At 35.3% G+C, this 13,429-nt stretch overlaps 1 protein-coding gene across 1 annotated transcript; it reads left to right on the top strand.

Annotated features, from left to right (window-relative positions):
• The first annotated feature begins 2,139 nt into the window (after nt 1–2,139).
• On the top strand, nt 2,140–4,691 carry LOC131077986 (protein S40-6). Its single transcript, XM_058015596.2, has 2 exons — nt 2,140–2,495; nt 2,781–4,691. Exon 2 carries the CDS (start codon nt 3,608–3,610, stop codon nt 4,364–4,366), a length of 759 nt encoding a protein of 252 aa, XP_057871579.1. The 5' UTR covers nt 2,140–2,495; nt 2,781–3,607; the 3' UTR covers nt 4,367–4,691.
• The last annotated feature ends 8,738 nt before the right edge of the window (nt 4,692–13,429 follow it).

Below are 13,429 nucleotides of genomic sequence, written 5' to 3'. Positions count from 1 at the left end.
CTAGGGGAAAACATGACTCAAAAAGTCGCCAAAATTTTAAGTCCAATAGCATGATTAGTCGCCAAATGCCAACAAAAGTCCCTAAGTAGAGACTTAACTAGCGTGAATAGGTTGACATAGGAAGTGTGATTAGTTAACTAATTTGATAATAACTCTATTTACACTAACAACGTATGCTTGCATAAAAATGTGCCATGTTTGTCATTTGGAGTAAGTTTCTTAAATAGATCTCCAACCATGAGGATGGAGGGGCAAATTTTATTTGGGAGATCAATTTTGAGGGTTAGGTTGCATGATTGTGTAAGCTCTCTAAGTGGCAAGTCATGAAAGGAAAGGATGGAGTGAAGGCAATGAAGGGTGGATATTACCTTGAATGCATGGAGCTAGAAGATTCAATCATGTGGAGATATAAGAGACATACGAGTAGATAGAGATGATTGAATCTCAGAATAGAGGGAGGAGATGCTTTTGAAATTTTGAGTGGATAGTGAGGATAAATAGGTGATTTATTTTTGGATTTTAGCAGGGGAAATGATTTGATTATTCTCCATTTAGAAGAAATTAGAGGAATGGATTAATTTAATTATTTAAATGGACATGGTCTATTTAATTAGTTAATTAGAAGAAAGGTTAGACTAGGTTAATTAAATATATTTAATTGAATAGTTGTGAGAATCAACTCAAATAATTAAATAAATATTATTTATTTGATTATTGATGGTGGGAAGATTATTCTAATTAATTAATTAAATTATATATATATATAATTTTGATTTAATTGATTAATCCATAATGGCGTGACATGGGAAAATATGAGGTGGATTTGAAGTGTCTACAATATAAATACTTGTACACTAGACCAAATATGACCACGTGTGGATTAATTCACTTGACAAAGAGTTCAATGATATAAACGATAGTAGTAGAAGTTAGATTCCTAATTTGTATCTTAATCTAGAATAAACAAAAAATGTTACATCAAGTATTGAAAAACAATGCCTTCAATTATTCTGTTCTTTCTTATACAAAATTCCTCTTCAAAAATTATTTGTCTTATAAATTTAATTTGTAGTTTCTCCTCTTGATCTATAATAGACAAACAAGGTTACATCAAGTATTGAAAAAACAATGCCTTCAATCCTTTTCTTCTTTCTTATACAAAATCCCTCTTCAAAAATTATTTGGCTTATAATCTAATTTAATATATCGAAAGAATACAAACTACCTTAAAGGGTAAAATTTGCATAATAATTGAAACAAATCATAAGATAATTTACTAACTACTAATTTTGTTGCTTTAATTGTTTAATGCGTAATTACTTTGGATTTGATTTATATTTAATTATTTTAGATTTTATCTAATTTTAAAGTTTAGATCATTGTTGCTCCTTTTGGATTTGATTGGGTGTTAATTTTTCCATCAACGTTTCAAAACACATTATGTGATCCATCATAGAGAGCTTAAGGAGAAGAAAAACAATTAGTTGCATCATGTAATGCAATATGAAATGTTGATGCAAAAACTAACACATAATCGAACCTTCAAACAACAACAATCAACATTATGTATTGTGAAAATCTAATATCATAAATTTTAGAATATAAATCCATTCCATTAAAAAATGTATAAAATATTTGATTTGTAAAATAATAGAATAGAGAAAAAAAATATTATAATGTTTTTTAAGAAAATATTTTTTTAAGAAAATAATACTCTAATTAAAAAAATAGAGAACACATAGCACAAGCGTTGAAGTATCAAAAGTTTTCCATTTTTAGCTTTACAAATAATTGGTAAACACTATCCATTAAAAGTTAAAACTTGCAGGAGTTCTAGCAAGAAACGAATTGCATAAGACCACCTGCACAGGAGAAATAGCCCAATCAGCCCCTTCCATGGGACCGTGATGCTAATAACAGTCTTCCATTAAAAAAACATTTAATTCCCATTGCTGACGTGGACGTCAAATGAGAATATTGACACGTGGGAAAGGACCCCTGTCCCCATCGAAGATTACGAGGGACAGACCGCGCCGACAGAAGCAGGTGATAGCGACAGCTTGGATAAACAGTACACAAAGCAAGAACAGACGACGCAATTTTTTTTATTACTATTATTATTATTATTGTTATTATTATTGTTATTAGTGATGTATTTTTTAAGAAGCAATAATTGGGGACGCGGGTTGAAGCCGAGGGTTTAATGTTTCTTTTTCAGTTGTTTAGTTTTTCCTTTCTTTTGCTTCACTGGAGGGCGGGGCAGGAGAAAACGTGAGACGGATTTGAAGATTAGGGTTTTAATAGAACAGAGAGGTATCTGTAGATTTTATTGCTTCTGTTCTTTCTGTGTAAAGATTTGCAGGGTTTTGTGTGCTAGGTCTTTTTAAAATACAATTTGATCAGAAAGGAAGGGAAGTGATCAGAGATTGGTGGGAAAGTGAAAGGAAATGGAAGCAATACAGAATAAAATTTTTTAATGCCGGAAAAAGGATAAGGTACGGGTCAATTTCTTTCTTACTTTGTTTCAAAGTATTTTCTTTTTCTGTTTTAGAGTACTTTTTGGGTCTTGAAAGTTAGGTGGATATAGTTTTCATTTTTAAATATTAGAGGGGGGGGGGATTAGAGTTCGATGCAAATCAGGCATCTCCTTCTCTTAAAGTCTATAATCTGCGCCACAAATTTGACCTTGATTCCTTTCTAGTGCGCTTAGCTTTTACATTGTTTTGTGGTCTGATAATAGTGGAAAATGTTCATTAAATTGTTTCATGTGTTTTATGCAGAGCAAACAATCAGTTCAATATCTGGTCTAGTTTGTGTACTGATGATAGACGGTCTTCATTCCTCCTAGTTCAAAGTTATTGAACCTGGGTGGCTTGGCCTCTTTCTTTATTTGGTGCTTCAGGGTAATTGAACCCTGGTGGCTCGCACCTGGCTGCCTTCTTGATTTGAGACTTCTGGAGAATTGAGCCTTGGTGGGATTTTTGTGAGCAGAATTTGGGATTCTGGTAAAGTAGTTCATTTCATGTTTGTGAAGAGCAATCGGGTCGGGGTGTCGTCTTTCGACTTAATCTTAAATTGGTCGAGAAGTGCGTGGGATTTCTTTTTGCAAAGGCGGCCTTGAAATGTCCTTACGAAGCTGGTGAATATTGGGGAGATATTGGTCGGTTGCGATTAAATGCTCTTGCCAGTTGTAGTTTCATGGCGCATGTTGGGAAGATAACAGTTAGCCACATCAAGTGCTTTTAAATTCTTGCGAACTGTGTAAACATTAGTTAAGTGCGCTCTGGGGCATATCCCGTGGAGTGCATTTAAGATATACGGTTAAATTCTTTTGGCCATATTGTTCCATCCTGTTGTGGGAATGGATAGAAAGCAGCGATCTCCTTGATCATTATATCCTGTGGTTCAGGGATAATAGTTAATTGTTTTTGTCCAAAGTATCTTGTACCTTGGTGCTCACTGGAACAGAACGGGTAGGTATTTAGCCATCATATTCTGTGTTACTTCTTGGGAACATACAGGTTGTTGTTTAGCCACCGTATCCCGCAGAGCATTCTTGGGTGATAACAGTTAGGTGCTTCTGGCCAAATTTTAAGGGGTTTCAAGAATGGAGGGAGGAAACAACAGCCGACCACGGCGAATTACGTCTGGGTTGAGGAGGGCAGAGCTCTTGTTGGGTGCTGCTGCTGCAGAGCCTGCCGTTTCCAATGGTGGAATTGAACTGAATGAAACGGATGTAGTTTGGGCAGGGGATTATGAAGAAGAATCTACCAAGAACAAGGAAAAGGAAGTGCCTCCCTGGCAGACTGTAATGGGCTCTCCGGCAATCCCATTACAATCAGGTGTCAAAGAAAATGGCAGGAGAAGGCTCCGGAGGGGCATAGAACATGGAACTGCAGGTTTGTCAGCTGTACTGGATGATGGCAACCGAGCACTGGGTAGGTCAAGCCTTCTTGGTAAGAAGCCATTAACTGCTGCTGCAAATTTTGGTCAGTCTACTGCAAGGATAATTATTCCATCCATGGGACCCAACTCAAAAGGCTCAAATGAGGAGTATTCGGTCTCTGCACACAAGTATCACCAGTCTGCACCTGTGAATGTGCCCCAGTGGTCGAAGACCAACCATGAGTTAACCAAACCCCAAGGTGGTGCAATACCTGGGTTGGCAGAAGGGACCGAGGTGGATGATGATGATGATGATAAGGATGAAGAGAGGCTGCCCCCACATGAGATTTTGGCTCGTGATAATGCAAGAAGCCATATGACCACCTTTTCTGTCTATGAGGGCTTGGGGCGGACACTCAAAGGACGTGATCTAAGACGGGTGCGCAATGCGGTTTGGCGGAAAACGGGTTTTCTCGATTGATTCCTTTTTCTTCCCTTTTTTGAATCCCCAATTAATCACAATGCTTAAAATTCTAGTTCTGATTTTTTTTTTTTTTTTAATTTTTAAAGAATTATTTCTTCCCACAGAGATTTGAAACTGTAACTACTGGATAGGTTTATATGCATGTTGGTTTTATAAGATGGGAAATTTAGCAGGGACATTGTTTAGTTCTCTTCAAATTCCTATGCTTTTTGGGTGCAAAATCACTTCATCTACAAATGTGGTTTCTATCTGCTGGACTTTTCTTTGTAAAAAAAATTCTTGTATCTTAATGTCATTGTTGAATTGTACATTTCTTTCTTTATTTTTGGGAAAACATGGCTGCATGGTATATCTTATGATTTGAAATTTATAAAATGAAATATCTTTCTAGTTTTTGATAGATGCGATCTAGAATTCAATTTGCACAAGATTTTCTGCTGCTTATATAATGGGAATGTTAGGGTGAACATTTTTTTTTGTTCTCTTGAAATTGCTATGTTTTCTGGATGCAAAATCACATCATCTTTAATGAAGTTACTGTTCTCTAGAAATAATAAACTAATGGGATCTCATCATCAGATTGTTGAATCGTACATCTCTCTTTATAATTTTTAAATTTTTTAGATCTATGGTATGGTGAGTTGATTTTGCACAAGATTTTCTGCTGCTTATGTGTTGCTTACATTATTGCTTTGAGTAGGTTAGATACCATTTACATTGAATCTTTCTCTACCTTTCATGCAACTTATGTAAAGTATTTTATATGTTGTGGTCTGGATTCCAGGAGATCTGAGGGACAATCCTATCTCAATGAAAGATAAGATTATGGAATATGCAAGGGAAAACACAAGCTACTTTTAATCATTACACATTCAAATGAGTGGAAGAATTTAAGTGATAATGTGCTACTTTTATTGAAGACAAAAATGAATTGGTTGCAATGGATGTTATAGATAGCAAGGTTGAGAATGAAAATTCTTGTGACTAGAAAGGGATATACACATCAAATTAGTTTAACTAGACCATTCTTTGCTAGCCTATCTATGTGAAGAATTGAATGACAATATGTACAATATAGTTACAAGAAGACATAATGGTTAATATTCCATGATTGTCGGACCTTCCAATTGGTGACGTTTGGCATTCCAGTTCTACAGTCTGTAGACAAAATGTCTTGCAAGTGCCACCCCAAGTGAGTGAGTGTGTGTGTGATTGTAGATGTGTAAAAGATGCACCAATGTATAGTTGTGCACCTTCATATAGCTTTTTGTTTATGGATGAAAAGCTATGGGTGGATTCAATTGTGCATCCTCTCCCACAAGGATTGTTAGAATGTGCTAACAGTCTCAGGGTTGTAGTCAGACATAATGGATGTTAGTAGCCTGAAATGCTACCCAATCATGATTTAAGAAGAGACATGCAATCTCTTCTGTTGTCATACTTTACTTGCATGCACCCATGATGGCTAGTTTTGAAAATCTATCTACCACAACAGACACAAAGTTATTCTGATGCTTTATCATAGGTAATCTGCTCATAAAATTCATGTTGATAGATTCCTAGGGCCTTCGTAGTATTGCTAGAGATGTCGAGAGCCCCAATTTCTTGTTTTTGTGGGAATGGCGATGCAATAGGGAATGCAAGATTTGATATGGCACTCAATGTTTGCATGCATATGAAGCCATTGGAAATACTGCTATAGTGCTGCCAATGTCTTGGTAATGTTGAATTTGACTAGTTATTTTGGTGTAGTGCACCTTTTAAATGAGTCGTTGTTGAAGTATACCTTCTGGAACAGAGAGTTGTTTGAGCTTGTAAAGAAGCCTGTCAAACAAGTAGAATTTACTGGCCAGTTTACCTTGCACAGACATGGTGCAGGGCTATATGAAATTTAGACCTGCTTAGTAAGGGGCTTGTAATAAAAAAATGGCCATGGAAATCCAACATTGTGATGAGTGTGTGAAGTGGCAGTCAACTGGAGGAATCATTTGTCTTATTGTCTTTCTCTTTCCTCTGCTTGATCACCAAATGGAACTGCTGTAAATGTGTCATTCACTTCATGCGGTGTGCATTCGTGAACTTGCTTTGTATGTACAAAAATGGAAGTGGCTTATGATCAGAGTGAATGATTGTCTCCTTGTCAAGATAATAGTGTCACCATTGCGTGACAACTTGAATAATGACTTACAATTCTTTCTTGTTGGTGGAGAAGTGTTGAATTGTGTAGTTGAAGGTTTCTAAATGGTAAGCTGTCAGATGCCCATTTTGAGTGAGTACCGTGCCAAGTGCATTTCCAATTGAATTAGTTTGAATTTCAAAGGGGCATGCAGTGTCAAGCATTGCCAGAGTAGCTGTTGCTGGATCTTCTCAAAGGCATGATGCTGTGTAGATGTGCAAACAAATGCTACCTTGGTGTTCATGATTTGACTTAGCAACCAAGCGATATGCAAAAATCCAAGAACAAATGTGCGATAGAAGTCATGAGTCAGATATTTGCACAATTTGGTGATGGTGCATAGCATTGGCTAAGCTCAAATCACTGTGATTTTTGCTGGATTTAAATTGATGATTGAATGATCAATGATGTAGCCTAGATATTGGATTTGTGTTGTGCTAAAGGTACACTTGCCTAAGTTGACTTGCAGCTTGTGTTGATGCAAAGTGTCCAAAATCTTCCCTAGTACTGTCGAAGATGAGGATGTCATCCAAGTAGATAATGGCAGAGGAGTTGGTGAAGGGACGTGTCTTATCCCCTTTTTCAATCCATAACTATTTATTGAATTGATTGTCAACATAGGATTAGCAATTAGATACGCTGGTAGACTTTTAGTTTTTAGTTGAAGTGTATGTTGCATCTTAAGAATAAGGTGGCTGAGTCTTGTGTCCTCCAGTTGAGCAGCAACTAAGTATTTGTTTCTTATAGTTATGCAGCAGTTGAGTCTTAGTGCCTATTAGTTAACTCCACTGATTGAGGGATGGACTTGATTAGTTAAATGCTCACCAATTTAGGAGTAGTGCTGATGATTTTGGATAGATAATTTTGAGGGAGTGTGTTTTAGTTAGCTGCCCACATTTGAGGAAATTAATTGTCAGTTAGCTACCACTGTTTGTGGACTGGCTTCCCACTCTAGGATTTGTGTCTATAAAGGGGAGCTTAAGGCAGAAAGAGGGACTACTGGAAAGTTAACAAATATTCAACTCTCATTTTAGTGTTTGTGGCATTGCAATCATGGGATTTGGGTCTATAAAACAGAGCTTAAGGCAGAAAAGAGGGACTTTTGGAAAATTAACAAGTATTCAACTCTCATTTTAGTGTTTGTGGCATTGCTATGGCAGCTATGTGCAATGGAGACGAACCCCTTTAGGTGTGAACCTATAATGTTGGGGACAGAAACCCACAGGAGCAATACATATCAATCAGTATAGAGTTTGTAAGCAAGTATCCAGTGAGTTGTATTAGAGTGGTAGGCTTCCCTTTGAACGCATGTTAGCAGAAAATTAGAAAAAATGTAAAAAACCATAATTGTTGTTGGAGTATTTTGTGTTTGTTAGTTTTGCATATAGTAGGGCTTACTATAGGATACGGAATGTTGTTCATTAAGTGCATGAATGCTGTTGGCACATTGGTCAAGTTGAAAGTATAAATCATCCCTTCATACAATTTGAAAGTTGCCTTCCAAATGTCTTTGAGATGGACTAGTACCTAGGGATATTTCAATTTGAGGTCATTCTTAGAGAAGTATTTTGAATTGTACAGCTGATTGAAGAGGTCATCATAGCATGGTGGGGGTGCCTATTTTTCATTGCGATCTTGTTGAGTGTGTGATAGTCTATGCAAAGGTGCAATGTGCCATCTCTCTTTTGCACAAAGACCATCAGCTTGTCACATGGAAAAGAGCCTGATTGGATGTTTGATCAGTCAATTCCCAGATCAAGTGTTGACCATCATTCTTCCAAACAGACTTGTGATACATAAGGCTATTTGGAAGAGGGGATACATGAAACAAATTGATAATGTGATGTACTACGTAGTGTGAGGGAAGATCTTTGTGCTCCTCAAAGACAACTGTACATCTGCAGTACCTTGCTAAGCTATTGTTGCTGCCATGGTGTTTGTACAACATCGTGCATTGCCATTGCACGCACGCTTTCTTGCATAGGTGCCTCTAGATTGACCATCAGAAGCAGAAACTTCTGCTTGTGGGAAATGATTACAAGGTACTATTTCATAGACGTCAAGGCCACCTTGGTCTTCGATGAAGACTTATGCAGGTTGACATAGCAGTTGTCGATTTGCACTATCCTCTGCTGTGACCTTGCCTGATGTACACCATTTTTGTTGTACACATGTGACCTTTTAAGTCATAAGCTTCCAGTGTTGCAATGTCACAGTTGACTGTATTGCATGGGTTTGACTACATATGTTGGCATCTTACTTGAATATCCTTGCCTTTCTGCAACCATCCTAGAGAGTATGGTCTTGGGTGTGCTTTGGTGTAAAGATCCAGGCATTTGGTTGTCTTCAGAAATGATGTTCATTTGGCTTCCACTTTGATAATGACATGTAGTTGTCCATTTAAACCAATAGTTGGAGTGGAAGAGATATTTGTGTTTATTCAAAGTCTCAATGGGCATGATATTGGTGCTGAGACAATGGCCTTTTTGATCAGTCTACTTGATTAAGATTTAATGTGGCTTTTACAATCAAAGATTGTTGCATGCTGCATGCAATATCAGTGTGGGGACTGGTGCAATGATGATGGCACCAATTATCACTTTGTTGCTTCTTCTTGCCCTTGTCCTACTTCACATGATAGATGTTGATGCTTTGGCATTTGGGTCATAGGAGTTGGAGTTCTGCAGTTGCTTCTGCACAGGGTAATTTTTCTTTTTTGCATAGGATGTGAAGATGAATTGCTATGTAGGTATTCTGGTGCAGGGAAAGCTTTTACTTGAGCTTGGCCTTGGCGTTAATCTTGGATGCATTATGTTGAGCTTGGCTTTAGTGCCAATCTTGATACTGGTTTAGTATGGGAAAACTCAGAGGCTATGTAAACTCTTGAAACTGGTTTAGTATGGGAAAACTCAGAGGCTATGTAAATTCTTGAAATCTTTTTGCTCTGTTTCATACTTTTATCTTGGTCATACATAGAACATTTGGCAAATTGGCAACATTATGTAGTAAAAGGGCGAGTGCCTGAAGGCATGCGATGGAAGAACATGGTCACTGGTTTAGTCACGGTAAACTTAGTAAGCTATGTGAACTATTGAAATCACCTTGCCTTGTTGCATGCTTTTATCTTATTTGCTCATGCATAGAGCACTTTGCCATATTATTTGCTAAAAGAGGGGCCTATGTGAATGTAAGCATGTGACGAAAGAATATTGAACTGTTTCTCATAAAAAGGAGAGACTGTACTATAGATGGATTCCCCAACATGAACGCACGGAACCGTCCACACCTCTGAGCATGGTAGCCCAGCAGGGGCACAAAGCCTGCGAGCACACCAACCCAGCCCAGCCCAGCAAGGGAGTGGATCACATGCATGAACGCCTGCAAAGTCACCTGGCATGAATGCTAGAAACATCAATGCTATGGTTCACAACCTGTGAGCACACTGGATCAGCGAAGGCACAAGCCTGCGATCACAATGGCTTAGCAGGGGTTTGACCCTTGATGGCAACATCAACGATGCCACATGTTGAAGAAGTGTAGCTACGGTCGAATCTCTCTGATTAGTGTAGCCAATCCAAATGTCCAATTGGCCTATCGGCCTTGGACATTTGTATATTCAATTACTTAATTGAATATTAGTTAGAATTCTGATGATCACCGATTATCATACTTATAATTATTATCAACTTGGATTTATAATTGTTTTAGTTACTATCGGCTTTACTTAAACCGATTGTATTGGTTATCACTTTCGTTAACACTGATTGTAATTGAAACGGTTGGGAGTTACTCCGTATTAATCCTTGTTGCCAATAGTCATCGAGTCTCTTAATGAAGAGACAAGAGACATGATTCACTAAGAGACTATCAGGCGTCATTTGAGTATATGAATCCCCTTTTAACGATAACAGATGAGAAAAGAATTTAAGTTAACAAGATTCTCCAGTTGTGAACATTAAAAGAAACATAGCGATACAACAAACAAGATAGAAATCTGAGTATCGATTTGTCTATTATTATTATTATCCCTTGCATCGGTTGTGATCAGGTTGATTAGTAATATCCTTTGCATAACCGATTATGCCTATTAGTGAATTGGTTTGACTTTATAATCTATCGGACTCTTAGTAAAGAGTCACGAACCCTTAGGAAGACTTCGGTCTTCATATTTTAGAAAGATGTCTCTTTTGGAACGGGAGAAGGAGAGGTAATAAACAGATCGATTAATTACTGCATGCATATAAATCGCATGGAAGTAAAAACACAGCAGTCTGTGTAGATTGCAGTCAAATATAATTTCGAACTTGGTGGAATTCAATAACATATAACAGTTTGTCATCATCAAAAGATTATATATATATATATAATCTGCAGATCGGATTATTCATATATATCATGGCATATTGAATTATACATACACCAGTCCATGTTCACATAGAAGTTCATTCTATTCATTCACAGTGAATTCAACATACGTATTGCAGATTGAATTCATACCTTTCATAAGTTGAATGAATATCAAAACTAAGATCTAAGTTCAAATAAAATTTAAAGTACCTACCTACTATAATCTCATCAAAATTAACACCACAAGTTAGCCATCACCCTATGGGATGAGCCCATAATGAAAATAAATTTTAGAACCATATGAATACTGTATATTTGGTAAGGATATAATGTAGATTATGGAATTTGTCAGATCAGTTTGGGACTGGCAGATATAAACAAAAGATAGAATTCAAGTCTGGCAGATACTTAAACAAAAGACAGAATTTGGCATGCAAAATAACGTAGAGTAGCAAACTCCCTACTTTTTGAAGTTTTTTAACGTTTTCTTCAAATGCTACAAGTTTTAAAAAACATAGGATGAAAGTCGATGAATTTAATTAAAAATTAGCTCATAATTAATGTTGGGAAACTCAGTTTGCTAAATGATTACAGATGTATAGATATTGAAAAAGGATGAGACTAATAGGAAGTCAAGTGGGTACCTTAGTTACCCTGTATTCCTTTTCTTATGTGGAACAATATCATGCCAATGTAATATCCTGTTTTTTTTTGTTTTTTTAAAATATAATAAACCCTAGCTTACAATAATAGTTTGCACAATTAAACATAAATATGAAATGGACCCAGAAATTACGGTTTAATAGTTTACCAATCGAAATATAATGTTAAGAATATAGCTCAGGAAAGTCCGAGTTTATTTGCTGCAGTGGCTGCTAATTTATCTTTGAGTCTGCAGTGATCTACTTTTTAATGAAACGCCTTTGAAATGTCTCCAAATCTGCCTGATATCCATCTTAGAATGCCATAACCTGCTGCTAGTTGAAAGGATATTTTAATTCAAACTGAGATTGATCAGATTTGCACAATGGTGATCTGTGTGAAATTACTCAAAGGAATTGTGGATTTTCATCATACAATTCCAGACTTACAGAGATTTCATCGTCAGGTTGATTGAACTGTAGTTCTATGCTCCAGAATGAGTATAAATCAGATGATAAATATTTTCTGAATGACGCTCCTCCTTGCTTGGTCTCTCTTAAATACCTTTTTCCTCCAATAGGCACACTTCACATAACCCTTGATATCATTGAAAATAAAGTTGAACTAGAGTTTTCATTTTATAATATTAATGGCTGCCTCAACTACTGCGATTTGTCTTCTAATTCACTGATTCCTTCTTATTTCATTAAATTGTGATTTCACTGAAGAGTTGTATGAGGCGGCAACTCCCATGATTGCTGCGATTAAGTTTAAGAAAACTTGATAGTTGAGGACTGGGAAATGTTCTACAGATTTGCATACACCAAGATGAGGACTAGAAAAATCTGGTAATTAACTGCTAAGGAGAGCCTGTTGTTATCTGATTCATCTGCTGTTTGCTCTGCAAAACTCAAATAGATTACAGCAATTTAAAATATGTATCTGTACGTACATCCTGCCAATATTTGTTTAGTAATGGAATTTTGGGATCTCGAATTCCATTTTGAAGATGGGACATTACAGCCAATCACAATATTTGGCTTTTCCAATGGGTAAAGAGGTCAGAACCCAAAGTTGGAAGATTATATATAGTGACCCAAAGAAGCATTTAATTGTTTGGGGAATTAATCGGCAAAACAAAATTATAAGATTTTTTGAAAAAATGGGGAATTAATCGGCAAAAAATTGGATTAAAAAAAAGGTAAAAAATTATAGAAAAAGAGACAGAATACTTTCTTTTTCTTTTTAAATTTAAGGGCATTTCCATAGCACAAAGATGTAGGTAGGTTGCCAAATTGGAATCAAAATTGGGGTAAGTGGGTACATCTGTACAAAAAACATATTAAAAAATAAATATATTTTTAAAATTAAATATAGTATAAATTAAATATATATTAATTATATATTAAAAATGAAATAATATACATTATAAATTAAAAATAAATATTATTATATTTACAATTATTAATGATCTATAAAGATACGAATTTTTAATTTATAATTTTTAAAATTATTTATACTTGTAATTTACAATTTTATCAAATTATATAATTATTTTATATAGTTTAATAAATGACACACTAATATAATTTATAATAATTTTGATTTACAAATTATTCTATATATATTAATTATATATTAAAAATTAAATAATATATATTATAAATTAAAAATAAATATTATTATATTTACATTTATTAATGGTCTATAAAGATAGGAATTTTTAATTTTTAATTTTAAAATTCTTTATATTTGTAATTTACAATTTTATACACTAATATAATAATTTTAATTTACAAATTATTTTATATATATTAATTATATATTAAAAATTAAATAATATACATTATAAAGTAAAAATAAATATTATTATATTTACATTTATAAATGGTCTA

The sequence above is a fragment of the Cryptomeria japonica genome, chromosome 5 (genome assembly GCF_030272615.1).
Source record: "Cryptomeria japonica chromosome 5, Sugi_1.0, whole genome shotgun sequence".
In the NCBI taxonomy this organism is placed as follows: Eukaryota; Viridiplantae; Streptophyta; class Pinopsida; order Cupressales; family Cupressaceae; genus Cryptomeria; species Cryptomeria japonica.
This window is presented reverse-complemented; position numbering and strand designations above follow the sequence as displayed.